The 15,255-nt window shown below is 32.0% G+C and overlaps 1 protein-coding gene across 1 annotated transcript; it reads right to left on the reverse strand.

The window, feature by feature from the left end:
- Positions 1 to 6,104: 6,104 nt before the first annotated feature.
- LOC133201972 (galectin-7-like) lies at positions 6,105 to 7,334 on the reverse strand. The gene is made up of 4 exons (XM_061337759.1): positions 7,320 to 7,334; positions 7,122 to 7,207; positions 6,377 to 6,563; positions 6,105 to 6,224 (listed from the first exon to the last, which is right to left on the reverse strand). The coding sequence occupies exons 1-4, from the start codon at positions 7,332 to 7,334 to the stop codon at positions 6,105 to 6,107; spliced, it is 408 nt and encodes a 135-aa protein (XP_061193743.1).
- Between the last annotated feature and the right edge of the window lie 7,921 nt (positions 7,335 to 15,255).

Genomic DNA, 15,255 nt, shown 5'->3' on the forward strand with positions numbered 1-15,255 from the left:
TATTGCTGTTGACTGCTGCATGTGTGCTTCTTACTGTCAGAAGCGAATCAAAACTGCGGCAAAATATGTATCAAGTATTACTTTGGTTTTTTTTCACTTGGACTAATAACTTAACTGGGTCGTTAATGACATTTGGAATTTTTGAGATCTTTAGTGATTGTATGCAATGTGTAACGTGTTAATAATGTGTTATTAGATGAACTCGAGTCTCATTTGAAAGCTACCAAAATACGAACTTTAATTACGGTGTCTTCCCACTTAGCCAAAATTCTGAAATTGTAACTGGTGACTGGTTTTGGCTAGAGGGGAATGGGAATGAACCTTAATTACTGCTTGCGGGCAAGATATAATTTAATACCACCGCGCGATCGGCGCTGAAATTTTTCACATAAAAAATCCCATCATCTAATCAAAGTACTGAAAGTACTGGGAGCGCTAAGCATGTTGCAATTTGAAATTCATTCAGAATTACTTTGAATTTAAATTGCCTGTTGTATTGGAATTTAAGCAATATCTTGACAGTGCGGCTTCGCTAGGGCGAGCACAGTTGTTAAATACATAATCAAACCTGTGAGTCATGAAAAGAGGGTGTTGCAGTTCTTTTGTTATTTTCCCTCAAGTTGTAGCAGTTTAAAAGAAAAAATTTAAGTAACAGAAAACGGTCTTAAATTTTTTTCAGATACAACGGTATATACAGCACAATGTAGAACAATATTTAGAAACTGCATATCGACTTCCAATTTGCCATTAAATGAATTATAAATTAGTCACATAGCAAAATAAGTCAAGTATTCTGTTTTTCAAATAGGGAATCCCCATTTTTCTGAAAAATTGCCTCCTTGAAACAGAATGAATTTGATTACGCATAAAGAGACGGGATTTTTCTTCAAAACTGCCATTTCCGATTTTTGTTTCAAAGAGGCATATTATTTGAAAATCACAAAAATCGAATAAAAATTATAATCCATCCGAAATGCAAAATGTCCACATAAAATAGCACATAATACTTCACTGTCGGAGCTGGTCTAGTGGTAAAGAGTGTGGACTCTATGCAAAGATTGTTTTACCTGAGAATGGGTTCGAATCCCAGAATGGCTGGTATCTATATGCATATTTTTTTTTTTTATATAATGGAAGTACAATGTAACAAATCTCTTGAGAGAGAAAGAGAGAGGGAGAGAATGTCAGAAAATTAACGGGTAATATTTTAAATGCATGCAGAATTAAATTGTTTTCCTTGATATTGTGATCTAAAAGTAATAAGATATATATCTAATGTAATTATCTAGTGGCGATGTCTTAAAAAATAAAGTACTATCATTTTAAATAATTTAATTTTTCATACGCATTTCGTTTCATTATTGTTCTGTTAATTAGTGGATCAGATTTGATTTGAAACAACTACAATTGAAATGACTCAATGGAATTTCTTGGATATTGCATCGACAGCGTGATTATTGGACACATTTTTATATATATTGAAAAATATTAACGCACGCTGTCTACAGTACATCTTTCAAAATGATGTGCGAGGTGCACTTGCCATTAATTTTGCTTTTTATCGTTCTAACTTTTCTCGTGCAAATTGGCGACAGTGACCATAGATGTGAAAAAAAGTTTACTTACAAGTCGCCAGTCTATGTTAGGAAAAACTATGCAAGAAATAAACGTAATGTTAAATGTTTTGTTATAACAAGCTGGGCATACCCGTCGTATAAATTAAGTCGTCTGCGTAGCACATCACTCTTCATGCGTCGTGGTATTTAAATGTCCTTCTCGATATAGGGAATAATCACGAGTTTCTGCAACACCCTCTTTCCCGTTGGGATATGAAATTCAACATTGTCTTATGCCTTTTTATTTTAAGCATTTTACATTTTCTTCTTTTGTCAAAAGGTCAATCAATTTCACACACAAGAAATTGTATGAAAATATTTCTCCGTTTCTTAAAAAAAAAAACAATATATACAAATTAAATGGCAGATATTTACTCCTGTCCAAACAGCAATGTATTTCTCGGACTTTATGAAAAAAAAAAAATAGAAAAAAATACATGTAAACATATTTTCTTTCTCCATCTCCTTATAGGAGTCTATAAGAAGTAGCTTTGCGTATAAATAGCAATTTATTGGAGGGGGATGGTCGACGAGTTTTTCGACCAAATTTAGACTATAAATGTAGCTATACATTTGCTGGAAAATGTATATTTCTAAATAATTTCGAACAATTGAAAATATCGCTGAAATTTCTCTCATTTATGTGCAACACCGACAGCTAAAATGTTCTGGTGATAATTTTTAATAATAAATTCATTCCGTGTTTACGAGTGTTTCAAATTGAAGATTGGCTGTTAGTGACTGTGCTTTAATTTTAGAAACTGCACTCAGAAAATAAAGATGCTATTTGTTTATTGCGTCGATAAATATTTCCTGATTGATAACATACGAATAAAACATCTCAAAAATATCGAATACTAGTATTCTCACTAAATTCTTTTTACTAGTATATCTCTTTTTTCATATTCATAAGCGATTTATAAATACACATGTACGTTTTATTGAAAGGATTTTACAAGAAATACATTAATGGAGTGTGTAAGATATTTACACAATCGCTACAAGTGTCCAGTATTTATTAATGATAAATAATGCTTAGACTACATGTATATATTACATTTTGTTTTGAATATGCTACAGCTGTGTATTATACATTCATCGCGCTTTTGACAAAACTCTATGTCAATGAAATGAGCACCCGTAGAGTTAACGTCCTTTTGTCAGAGATAATTGGTAAATATACATTTGGAGTATAAAGATATTATATTTGTCTTCTTCATTTGATGATAAAACATTCGGTGCTATCCTTTTATCTCTGATTTTCATATACATGATTTATAATGTATTTGCAACAAAAAATTGTCTTTTCTGTTGGTCTCACAATATATATATCTGATTTGTAAATATTACTTTTTTAAAATTAAAATTTTATACTTTTCTTCTTCGGATTAAAGATATGTCTTTAAACCCCCAAAAGTATTTTGGACTATTGTTGAAATACTTTAAAATGCCTCAATATTTTTTAAGGACGTTTGATGCTTTACACCATTCTTTACTTGTTTATGTATGATTTTAACTACCATGCAAAACGTGTTTAGAGGAAAAAAATATCCACAGCACTGTTGTGACAGTTGAAAAGGAATACTGAAAATAATTGCCCGTAATTTTTCTGATATTTCCATGATAAATAATTCAACAGCCCAAATAGAAAATACAGTATATTAATCTCAAGTATTAATAAATCTTCATGAAGGTATACAACATTGTTTTATTCTGTTTTTATGTAGTCCTTATTAAGTTGCTTAGCAGTCAAAACGGCAAACACGCGCACATCTTTACATAAACTATTTCTTCCTAGTTTCCTAATACAAGTATTACACTGTTTGCTTAACATTTCATCCGCGCTTTCCTGTCCATTGCTAAGAACGTTTAATTAAGGTTTTTGCATTTTGCGCATTTGCGCACTGCACACACAATTTTAAAGCACAATATACCGAAAAATTAGTTTTCCTATTTGAGTGATTCGTTGAAAACACAGCCGCCACGTGCCCTACATATAAGTACAGCCGCAAACTGCCTTTCCTTGCGAATTATTTACATCATATTTTTTACCCATATTACAAGTATAGAGTACAGCATTCCAGTCTGTTACTAATTGATACTGAGATGCGAAAATCCATTTCATTGATAACTCTCTGCATGGTGCAAGGGTGATAATAGGAAGACTTGTTTTTAGTTACATTGTCTGAAATACGGGTCTAGAAGAAGAAATAATATTTTATATGGATTTAAGTTATATAGAAGGTATATATGTAAGTACATTGTAAATAAATTTTATGCGAAATTTTCTACTAAATAACCCAATTCCAGTTTGAGTTTTAAATACTTATTAAAATCCCATCTGAGTTTTAAAAATATGTACTCATTCAATCACTACATTACATGTACATGACATATAATAAACCGTTTTCAATTAAGTATTTGCGCCATAGATATGCCGACACGATTTTAAATGAACTACAATGTTTAGAGATAAGCATAAGAACCGCCCTTATCTACTAACAGTGGATTTTCGTACAATGTACATGCATATCTTTACCTTACTAATTGACTCCTATTATTACAACTGCACGTAACTCAGTATTACACTAAAATAGCCGAAAGAGAGTCGGGGATTTCCAGTTGCATATTTTTAGAAAACTCAGTGGAGTTATCTAACTTGGATAGTGGCGCTGGATCGCGAACGGAAGTAGATTTAAGATGACAGAAAGCGCTTTGCGCTGCGCTTAGCGCTTAAAAAGTATACATGTAGCACAGAAAAAAGTATTGCGATATTGTTCTCTGAATAACATGCATAAAAAAGCTATAGCAATGTATCATGCACAAAGATAGTTTATTATTTTTTTTATTTTTTTATTTTTTTGCGTTAAACATATAAAAACAAAAGCAATAAATAATAATAAAAAAAAATAAATAATTGAAGTAAACTTATAATAAATAAAATATTATTAATAAAAATAATAAAACATCCACACATAAACACAAACCCAAACTAATTAAACAAACAAAGTTTTAAAAAAAAATATTTTTTTAAATTTCTTTTTATACGAGTTCTTAGACTATTTGGATTTTTCAGTTTTTCTCTCTCTCCCCCCCCCCCCCGGGGCCCGTGATGTACGTGTTTCTCATCTACTTTGTTTGACATGCTCATACGAATATATATTTGTATCTGAACAATGGTGTATATTTGAATTGTGTCTGAAATTTTAAGAATCAGGAAATGTTTGAAAATCTTCAATTTCACCTCGGTAAAGAACTTCATATTTTCTTGTTAGTGTGTTTTCTTTGTTTCGAATTCGATGCATTTAATCTAAATGCATGCGGGGTCAGAGCTTGACGAGAGTCGTACAAGTTATTCCCCCCGTAACATCTCGTTGTTTGAGACGAGGGTCTGATTTTTAGGGTAGATTTCGGAAGAAATGTAGGGATTTCGGGGAATATGGAACAATCTGACAAGCTTGAGGACACATTGAAGTTTTATGGAAAATTGGTCCCATTCCTTGGAAAAATCTCATTAAAGAATAGAACAAAATGTTCACTCACCCATCGCTTATGGTACTTTCTTCTTGCGTTTCCATATTTTTCGATAGACGTCACTGACCAAAGTGACCACGTGGTAATAGTATCATTGGAACCTAATATATTTCTGACGTCATAGTTTGCTACACACCATTCAGTTTCTTTCAATGCTTAATTTTGTCTTGCATTACGAAAACTCGTAATATAGTCTCTCACAACTAGCTATATTACGAGTTTCCGTAATTTAACTATATTACGAAAAATAATAATATAAGAATAATATTACGATATTCTGTAATATTACGATTTTTCGTAATATTACAATTTTTCGTAATATTACGATTTTTCGTATTGGACTGGACTGTATAGACATAGCAATATTTTCAGTACGCCACTGCAAGATCATAATTATTTTGTAAATCTTGTATCAACTCGTTCCAAAACATACATGTAATATACAGAATATAAGTAGTGCAGTAATATTTTATTTTCCGATACCTTCAAGTGTCTAAAAATAATATTTTGCAGATTTTTTTTTTTTATTCCTATGATATAGATAAAGTTACATAAATTGTCAAAATCATGTGTTTCTTTTAAGATAATTGTATCACAAAACAAAAGATTTATGTGAAATATAAATATAGAGGAAGAAGTGAAGCAATATTTTTGTGTTGGGTTACATGTATATACACATTGTTTTCCTTTTATTTTTCGTCTTAAAAGTAGATTTTTAGGTTCTGAAATCTGCAATTTTCTGAAAGCTAATGTCTTCAAGAACTGAACAAAATTTGCATGTATCAAGAAAAATTTTACTTTTGTAAATTTTCCCGTTTTCCGTCAAGGTGTCTCTTTAAAAAAAAATCACACACTGTACATAGAAACATTCCTCGTGAAAAGAAGCAGACCTTATATTATTATAAAATGTCAAAGGAGATAATAAAATCGGAATCTTTTATTTTAATAAAAGAATTAAGCATATGTAATCTCATTGATCTCTACTGAACCGTCAATGTGTAACTCGTCGTACTTTTCAAGTGGGAACAATCTGATGTTAAAGTAGTGAGGATCAGGATTCTGGTTGATAAATACCTGAGATAGAAAAAAAAATACTGTACATCACTAAATTTTCGTGACACCTTATTTTTGCGAGATAGTCATTTAATCTTCATAAGCTAGACAAAATTTTCCCAAATTAGCTGTGATTATATACAGGTATAACTGTTTGTGTTATGTACACGTACCAGGTACTCATTGGGCTGCACATGTATACAGATTTCAAAAGGTTGACCAGCCTGAAACATGCTCCCGTCAATCCTCTCTTCCGGTCCCCATCCACCTTGACAATGGTTCATCACCACACAGCCTTGGCTTGGACGAGGATTAAAATGGAAGCCAAATTCCTCCCCAGATTTGAGGTTGATCGCAAATCTACAGAGATGATTTATATGTGGTGGTTTAATCATTGTGTATATGTGTATGTATATTAATTTTCTTTTCATTTTCTAAAGAAAAACTATTTTATAGATTTGACCCTAATTCAGAGAATATTCAGGAAAAATTTACTTCGTATGCAGTCAACAGTTTTTTTTTTAAATCATAAGATTTTATCCAGACAATGGCATACAAGTTCTTTTGTTTACCTTAGCTAAAATTAAAAAAAAATAATAATAAATTGGATTATGGTAATTTACATTTAAAAAAAAATATTTTTAGTAGTATTAGTTACATAGAATTACATGTACCTGTCATCTGCCGTCACCACTCCTTTTATGATAATAAGATACATAGTAGAGTTACATGTACCTGTCATCTGCTCTGACCACGCCTTTTATGATAATAAGATACATAGTTGAGTTACATTTACCTGTCATCTGCTGTGACCACGCCTTTTATGATAATAAGATAGATAGTGGAGTTACATGTACCTGTCATATGCCGTCACCACGCCTTTTATGATAATAAGATACATAGTAGAGTTACATGTACCTGTCATCTGCTGTGACCATGCCTTTAATGATAATTGATCTCCCTGGAACTACCCCATCAGGAACACGCGTAGAATACGGTACTGGCTGAAATGTACACAACACATATATACAATCAGTATATCTCATTTAAAGTTCCATTTGTGTCTTCATCAGAAAATGTACTTAAGTAAAAAAGTTTTTTTAGTTCTTTAGTTACCTTTTCACGCGACATAAAAGGCAAGTTGGTGAAACAAAGAGTAGTTGTACTTAAACATCATGATAAAGATATTTGGGGTAGAATAGGATGGTGTTAGAAGAGGAAGGGGCAGGCAGGGGGGGGGGGTGGAGGAAGGAGAAATTATATTCGGTTAATAGCTAGGTTGTTTGTTTGTTTGTATGTTGTTTAACGTCCCTCTCGAGAATTTTTCACTCATATGGAGACGCCACCACTTGCCGGTGGAGAGCTGCAAATTTTGTCCTATACTTGGCACTTACGGCCATTGAGCAGTGAGGGGTCTTTTTCGTGCCAGCACCTACTGCGACTCGGAACCTCGGTTTATACGGTCTCATCCGAAGAACCGGTCTCCACGTCCCACAGTGGGATTCGAACCCGCGACGTAAGGATCAACTCCTTACTTCGCGACTCTAGAGCAGACGCTCTTACCACTGCGCCACGCGGGCGACTGTTAATAGCTAGGTACAATATATTGAAACAGCTTTTAAATGTGATTTAATTATGTATTTTTATCATACCAAGTTTTCTAAAATAAAACGTACAGTATTTTCTAAAATGTGTTTTCTTTAATCTAAATCATTTATACCTAGTTACTTTATTCTTAAAAACCCGGTATTTTACTTAATTGTTTGTTTGTCAATTGTTATTTCAAATATTGGGTACCGTGTTCTCTCATGCATTGGAATTTGTCGAAGGAGAGATACATAGTCACTCTTACACACGTAATTTACATAATCCGCATTGAAAATCAAACTAGTCGAGGTTGTATATTTCGAAATACTCCTTCTATTATTGAGAAATAACCCCTCCGTCTTTGACTTTAAAGATAAATATCTTTTTGAGGTGTAGTTTTGTAAAGCCTTTCTCAGTTTAATTTAAAATAACTTCAAAAGATTCAGATTTAAATATTAATATTTATTTTTTTTTTTTTGTCACTGACATTGTCACGATTTCGATATAAAAAGGAATAAACCTTAGAAAACCATTTTTATTCAGTGGTTCTAGAATAGTTCCAACACTTTTCTCTATTTCCATGTTTATTATTTCCCAAATTCTGTTTTTGATTTTTTAATCTGCTTGGTCTTATCTTCGAGCGTGTGTGTGTTTCAACAGCAAGTCAATTGTAATTAAAACACCAGTTTCAAAAACCAAATAAATTTATCAACCCATGCCTAGACAAACAAAAAGAAATAGATAACTCAATAAATCCACGCCATGTAGTAAAACCTAACCTACTTAACACTGTAAAACACTACGCACCTAACGTACAGAAAGGTTGGTCCAACCTAGCCGGGGAAAAGGCCTATGATAATTAAGGAAAAAAATCTTATTATTTTGGAACATCGTAGAACCCAACTCCTAACGTCTAGATTGATGTGCCTTACAAACAACCTAACCCGCATTGAAAATTAAACTAGTCAAGAATGTGTATTTCTAATAACTCCTTCCTTTACTGAGAAATACCTCTCTGTCTTTGTCTTTTAAAATCAACATCTTGTTTGGATGGTAGCATTGTAAAGCCCTTGTCTGGTTAATTTAAAACAACTTCAAAAGATTCAGATTTAAATTTAAATATTCATATATTTTTTTTGTCACTGACATTGTAGAGATTGCGATTCTTATTGGAGTAAACCTAAGAACACCATTTTTATTAAGGGTTCAAGAATATTTCGAACATTTTCCTTTTATTCATGTTAATAATATCCCAGATTCTTTTTTATTTGATATTGTGATTGGTCATATTTCCGAACGTATTTTTACCTTACTTCAACACCAAGTTAATTGTAATTAAAACACCAGTTTCAACAATCCACAAAATTTATGAACCTTTGTATAGACAAAAAAAGATATTAAAAAAATATGCAGATAACAATGGTAAATCCATGCAGAAAAAGCCTTACCTTCCTTACAACTTAAAAATCACCCCTTAACCCCTTACCTGTCGCACAAAAATGTTAAAGTAACCCAGCCGTTGACAATTAAAGGCCTATTATAGGATGATTTTGAAAAAAAAAATATTATTTGGAACATCCTAAAACCCAACTCCTAACTTTTAGATTGATGGCCATAAATTTAGCAGGAGCAATAGACGATTAAATATTGATAATGAAATGATATTTAAAATATAAGGTATATTTTCGTACGACAAAATTCATTCCTGATATTCAGGCATAATAAAGCATTGACATGCAATATTGTGAATTATTTTTTATCCTCAAATGTCATTCGATAATCAAAAACGATTTCATAACCAATAAACATGTTATTTAGTATTATTGGAAGCAACAAACAACAATTTATACAAAACTGAATTGCAACTATATTTTTTAATTATTTTTGAGATTTGATTTTAAAGTTAATTAACTTTGATCTTGAATGCTCAAGTGAACTGTTATCTCCATGAAATATATGGAGATAACGAACAGTATTCAAGCTCAAAAGTCCATAAATCAATACGAAATAGGAGCAGAGCAAACACGGACCTCCAAACATCAGAGGTGGGATCAGGTGCCATGGAGGAGTGAGCATCCCCTGCCGACCGGTCACACCCGCCGTGTGCTCCTTGTCATGATCGGGAAATAACGGAAAAATCCGTCGACAATTCAGTGTGTAAATAATGGCCTAACAATTAGTGTGAAAAACGTCAGTCAGCATTTGACTCAATGATAAATTGTATTTGCTGACAAGGTCATTGTATCGACCATAGAACTTACGAAATGATGACTTTAAACGAGACAGCTGATATTCTTGTTTCATCAACTTATTTGTCAATAATTTACCTCGTTTAAGAAATTGTACATACGTAGAGCATGCTCTTGCGTATCGAATCAAACTTCTTTGAACTTTCCGTAACTAATCACCGAATTTCCTGTCTTTTTTCATATAAGTGCAGTAGTACTAAAAATCAAACAACTACCCGCTCATCATATTTGATCACTAATACTTTTTTTTTTCAAGAAAATATTCGCTTCAGACCAGCACACTTTAGCATCCGAATTCAAAGCACTAGTCCTTCCAAGTATATATACTCTAGTTAAAATATACTACTGGCAGTTGGTACAATATTAATATGCAATTGTCCGACTCAAATGCATACAAGATATATATATATATATATATATATATATATATATATATATATATATATATATATATATATATATATATATATATATATATATTTCAAGGAGGTGCTCAAATCTTCTGAATAGCCTTTAGGGCTTCATAGAATTGGATGACCTGACCAAATCACTGGAAACACTGACTGGGAAATGTAGTGGTTTTGTACGTAATTGAATTTTCTGAGCAGCCTTTTGGTTCCTCGGGTTATTATCACGTGACCAAATCACTTCATTTCCTAGTGAAACATTTAAACGTTATTAGTGATTTGATAATTATTAAACAATAGGTACTTACATACATTGGATTGAAGAAGAAGAACTGAACGATGCTTATAAACAGTATGCTATGAACAAAATAACCTGTGTATGGAATTCAATGGTAAAGAATGTGTGTATTTCTAAATACTCCTTCTATTATTGAGAAATAACTCCTCTGTCTGTGTTTTTAAAAAGATCAATATATTAATTATTGCAGAACCCTTCTTTGGGTAATTTAAGACATATGACATTGTTCAGGATTAAATGGTTCAGAAGAATCAAAATACGATTTTTAACATTGATATCTCTTCTTTCTTTTACTGATAAGACCACCATAGCGATACTCTTGCATAAAAAAATACAGAAATGCAATTTCGTTTTTAAACCAGTTGTTATCCGAAGATGCCATGAAATAATCAGAAACATAATAAAAGAAAATAATATTAATAAATAAATAAAATTTTATCATAAGGCCATCATTAAAAATATCTTTGTTTCCCCTAACCCGACCCTAAAATCTCAAGTTGAGTAGATAGGTAGGTAAATATTTTTTTTCCTGACAACAGCTTTGAAAATACATTATAAAATTTAATGGAATAAAACCTTTATTGATTAAAAAAAGTACGAAAGAAAATGATTTGTAAACAGAACATCATTCCATTACCACTGCCGTTCAAAATCAAACTTTAAGGTATTTTATTATTCAATTCAAATATCTCACGACAATGTAAATTTACTGAAATCAATTTTTTTAAAAGACAAGACTCTCGGATACGCAAATACAGGACATCCGAGTATATTTTCCAGACCTACAAGCAGCTTCCTTTTCTTACACACGCAATGTACTTTTTCTCGTATTGTGCAGGCGCAGTGATCGGAAGGTCATGAGTTCGAATCTTGGCCGAGACTGACCTAAGTCGATAAAAAAAAGGTAGCAACTGTTCATTCGCCAAGCGCTCGGCACTTTGAGGTGAAAGTTGCAGGTCCTTCGGATGAGACCTTCAAAACCGAGGCCCCTTATCACGGTAGGCGTTGGCACGATAAAGAGCCCCCACTGCTCAATGGCCCTGAGTGCCGAGTAAAGGTCTAAATTTGAAGCCCTTCACCGGTATATGGTGACGTCTCTATGTGAGTGAAAAATTCTCGATTGGGACGTAAAACAACAATCAATCATAAATTACCATGCTTCCTACGTACCTTAATATTAAAAGACAGGTTTGTAAATACCACTGAAACATTCCGAATTAGTCATCGTATATTTTATAAACGAAATATTTCAAGAGTTTAGGATTGTAATAAACTAAAGACATAAAGATGATGCATCGCTGTTGTTTCATTTCTGTGACAACATGTTGTGGGCGCCATTTTGTTCCCAACAAACGTTTAAAAATCACAGCAGAGCAAAATTAGCCGTTCTGATAAACTTAAATGGATTTAATGAAAGTTGATAAAAATTTAAAAAAAAAAAAAAAATTAAATGATCTTATTTAAAAAAACTTTTCAGTCGGCTTAATTTAATTGGGTCGGTCCCATTAGGGGAAACAAAGGGATTTTTTTTATTTTGGCCTAAGTTTCACATTCTTTGACCCATGGCACTTGAAGAAGATTTTTTGAATGATCCAGGTTCTTATTTTTAATAACAAACCCTATTTCTGTTTTATGCCATATTGATTATCTCCCCGTGAAATGGACATGACCCTTCAATTGAAAAAAATTAAAATCTCCTTTATTTAAGATTGTGTTGTGCCAATTTTTGTTAAAATGGTCCAGTGGTTCTTTAAAAGTAGACGAAATTGTGAAAGTTACACACGGGCTGTTAGACGGACAGTGGATAATCAGAAAAGCTCACTTTAGCTTACAGCTCAGATGAACTACACAAAAAACCTTAACCACAAAAACTTTCATTTTTTTAAATATCATTTTTAGAAGCAAAAGTATAGCTTCAGTTATTTTTCGCACTGTACCATGAACTTTGTATGTTTTGTTTTTGTTTTTTTTTTTTCGGAAAAAGAAAAATAAAGGATATTTTTGTTGAACTCTGACTTCTGCAACTAAATTTAAAATTAAATGGTAAATACAAAAGATTGTACGTCGGTTGTTCAAAAAGTTCGCAGACCTTAGACTGTCAAAACTTGTCTTACTTAACGTGTTATTTAAGTAAATAATAGTCTTATTTTATCTGCATTTGTAAGATTTGTTATAAAAATATTTTTTTTTATATTACATTTTTCAAAGAATTAAAATTTCAAACTACGAAAATGGGATCTCGGAGCAGGTCAAAATTTAATCATTTACAAACACGTTCATGATAATATCTGCAGTCATTCTTCTGTAAAATAACGCAGAAATGAGAAAAAAATCTAGACACCAGATTGTGTGAAAGCAGTTGAGAGAGAGAGAGAGAGAGAGGGAGAGAGAGAGAGTACTTTTGAGATACTCATTGAGACACTCATTATATATTTTATTTTTTGGCGTTACAGTGCTGTTAAGTGTGCTACATTGTAAAAAAAAAATTAATTAATCTTAATAAAAATTAATCTTAATTTCAAAATTCAGTTACATGAATTCCATTTCATAATATTAAATGAAACTTCACACTTCAAAGAAATAAATATATATATATATATATATTACACATTTTACACATGATAAAGCTTATTCTTGAATCTTTTGAATATAAAGAAATTGACACTGTCCACAAAATTTTCGAACGGCCCTCAAAACTATAGATTTTTTGTTTTCTATATTTAACTAAAATAGACCAAAGAATTCTCAAAAATGATAAAGTTATGTTCACAAGCACCTGTCTATCCAGGTGAATAAAATTTTTTTCTATACTGAACCAAAAATCCAGAACGATTCGGTATGAAAAGTTATTTTACTTGCAGTCGTCTTCAATTTGAACATAACATGTTTTTCTACATCACTTCTAAATAAGAGCAAGAAATTCAAAATTTTCTAATTTTTATCCCCTTCCTCTCAGTGTTCGTTGGGACTTCAGCTTATGTAAAACAATTAAAAAAACAAAATACGTAGTTTGAGAAGTATGTATCATTAAATCATTGACTGAAAATAAATCTAACAAGGGTTTCTTTCAAGTCAAAACAATGATTTAGCCGCCCTCGAAGTACAAATATTCACTCCTCAGGTGGCTAAATCATTGTATGAACCTCACACAGCAATCATTGTATAACATACCACACGGCAATTACAGCGCCTGTCTTTGTTAACTATATCAAAACACAATGTATATATATTCAATATATTACAGTTATTACATATTCAATATAAAAGAGTAATTACAATATTAATCAATTTACTAACCTCAAAATAAATCACTATACTACAGTAATGACATTAATATACTGCAGATACAATAGGCATAATACAATGTATTAAAGTACTGAATGAAGAATCGAAAAATATTTCTTTATATACATTTAGTAGACAATAGTTACACTCAATGTACTTACGAAATTAGAACCAATACAAAAGTGATAATAGTCCAATATGCTGACGTAATTACAGACAATTCACTATAGTTATCAACGTTAATGTACTTTATATCGAATATAGTCAATGTACGAAAGTAGCTACAGTCACTTTGCTACATTAATTACTGTAATTATAAATGTATATGATGTAGTACCCTTTTCCAAAATTTTCTGATACATGTGTCCTTTGTTTCATGTATTTTTTCCTAGAAAACATTGAATATTCGGCATTGTAAGGTCAGATTATTAGGTTTATGCAGTGTATCATAAATGCCAGTAGGTTTATATTAAAAATATATTACATTTAACTTGACTTTCTCTTGAATGTATGGAAAATGTGTTATGTAACATTATTTCCTTTTTCATGCGATAAACTGATGTACATGTACCAACTTTATCAAACACATTTAAGAAATGTTTACTCTAAAGTCAGTCAAATAACAAAATATTATTTACAGAAAATACAAGAGCCCCAAGGGCTTTAAAACCACCTGAGTATGATTCATCACTGTCAAGGATCATAGAAATATAACCTAAATGAAATAAACTGATAGATGAACATATGTTGCCCAAGACCAAGGGACTGAGGAACCCCTGACCCTGGGGCATGAAATTCATTATTTTGGAAGAGGTATCCTTGCTCATCATAACCATGCACTAAGTTTGTCTCCTTAATATCCGGGAGCAGAGACAGAGTTTCTATATTGCATAATTTTCAATAGCCCCCCCCCCCCTTTCCCACATAAGAGCCACTGACTCTCTGGCCACAAAGTTTGCAATTTGAAAGAGGTACCCTTACTCTTTAGAACCATGCACTAAGTTTATCTGCTATAAACCAAGAAGCAGAGATGACTTACAAAGACTTCATGCATTTTCACTATATAATCAGCCCCGACCTAGCACCAGAATCCCCTTCCCAGTGGCCATGAAATTTACAATTTTTTTGGAAGAGACACCCTTGCTCATCATACCTATGTACTTAATTTATTAATTCAATGCCAAGGATCAGAGAAGAAGATTTTTCAAAGATATGCATTTTCACCA

Source organism: Saccostrea echinata, unplaced genomic scaffold (assembly GCF_033153115.1).
Source record: "Saccostrea echinata isolate AGI-Se365-2 ecotype Australia unplaced genomic scaffold, CSIRO_AGI_Sech_v1 ptg000046l, whole genome shotgun sequence".
NCBI lineage: Eukaryota > Metazoa > Mollusca > Bivalvia > Ostreida > Ostreidae > Saccostrea > Saccostrea echinata.

Excerpts from the sequence above, each read along its gene's own strand:
- LOC133201972 (XM_061337759.1), bottom strand. Across the intron at positions 6,564-7,121 it reads ATGGTCACAGCAGATGACAG|ATTTGCGATCAACCTCAAAT; the intron begins GTACATGTAACT and ends TCATCTCTGTAG. Across the intron at positions 6,225-6,376 it reads TGCAGCCCAATGAGTACCTG|GTATTTATCAACCAGAATCC; the intron begins GTACGTGTACAT and ends TTTCTATCTCAG.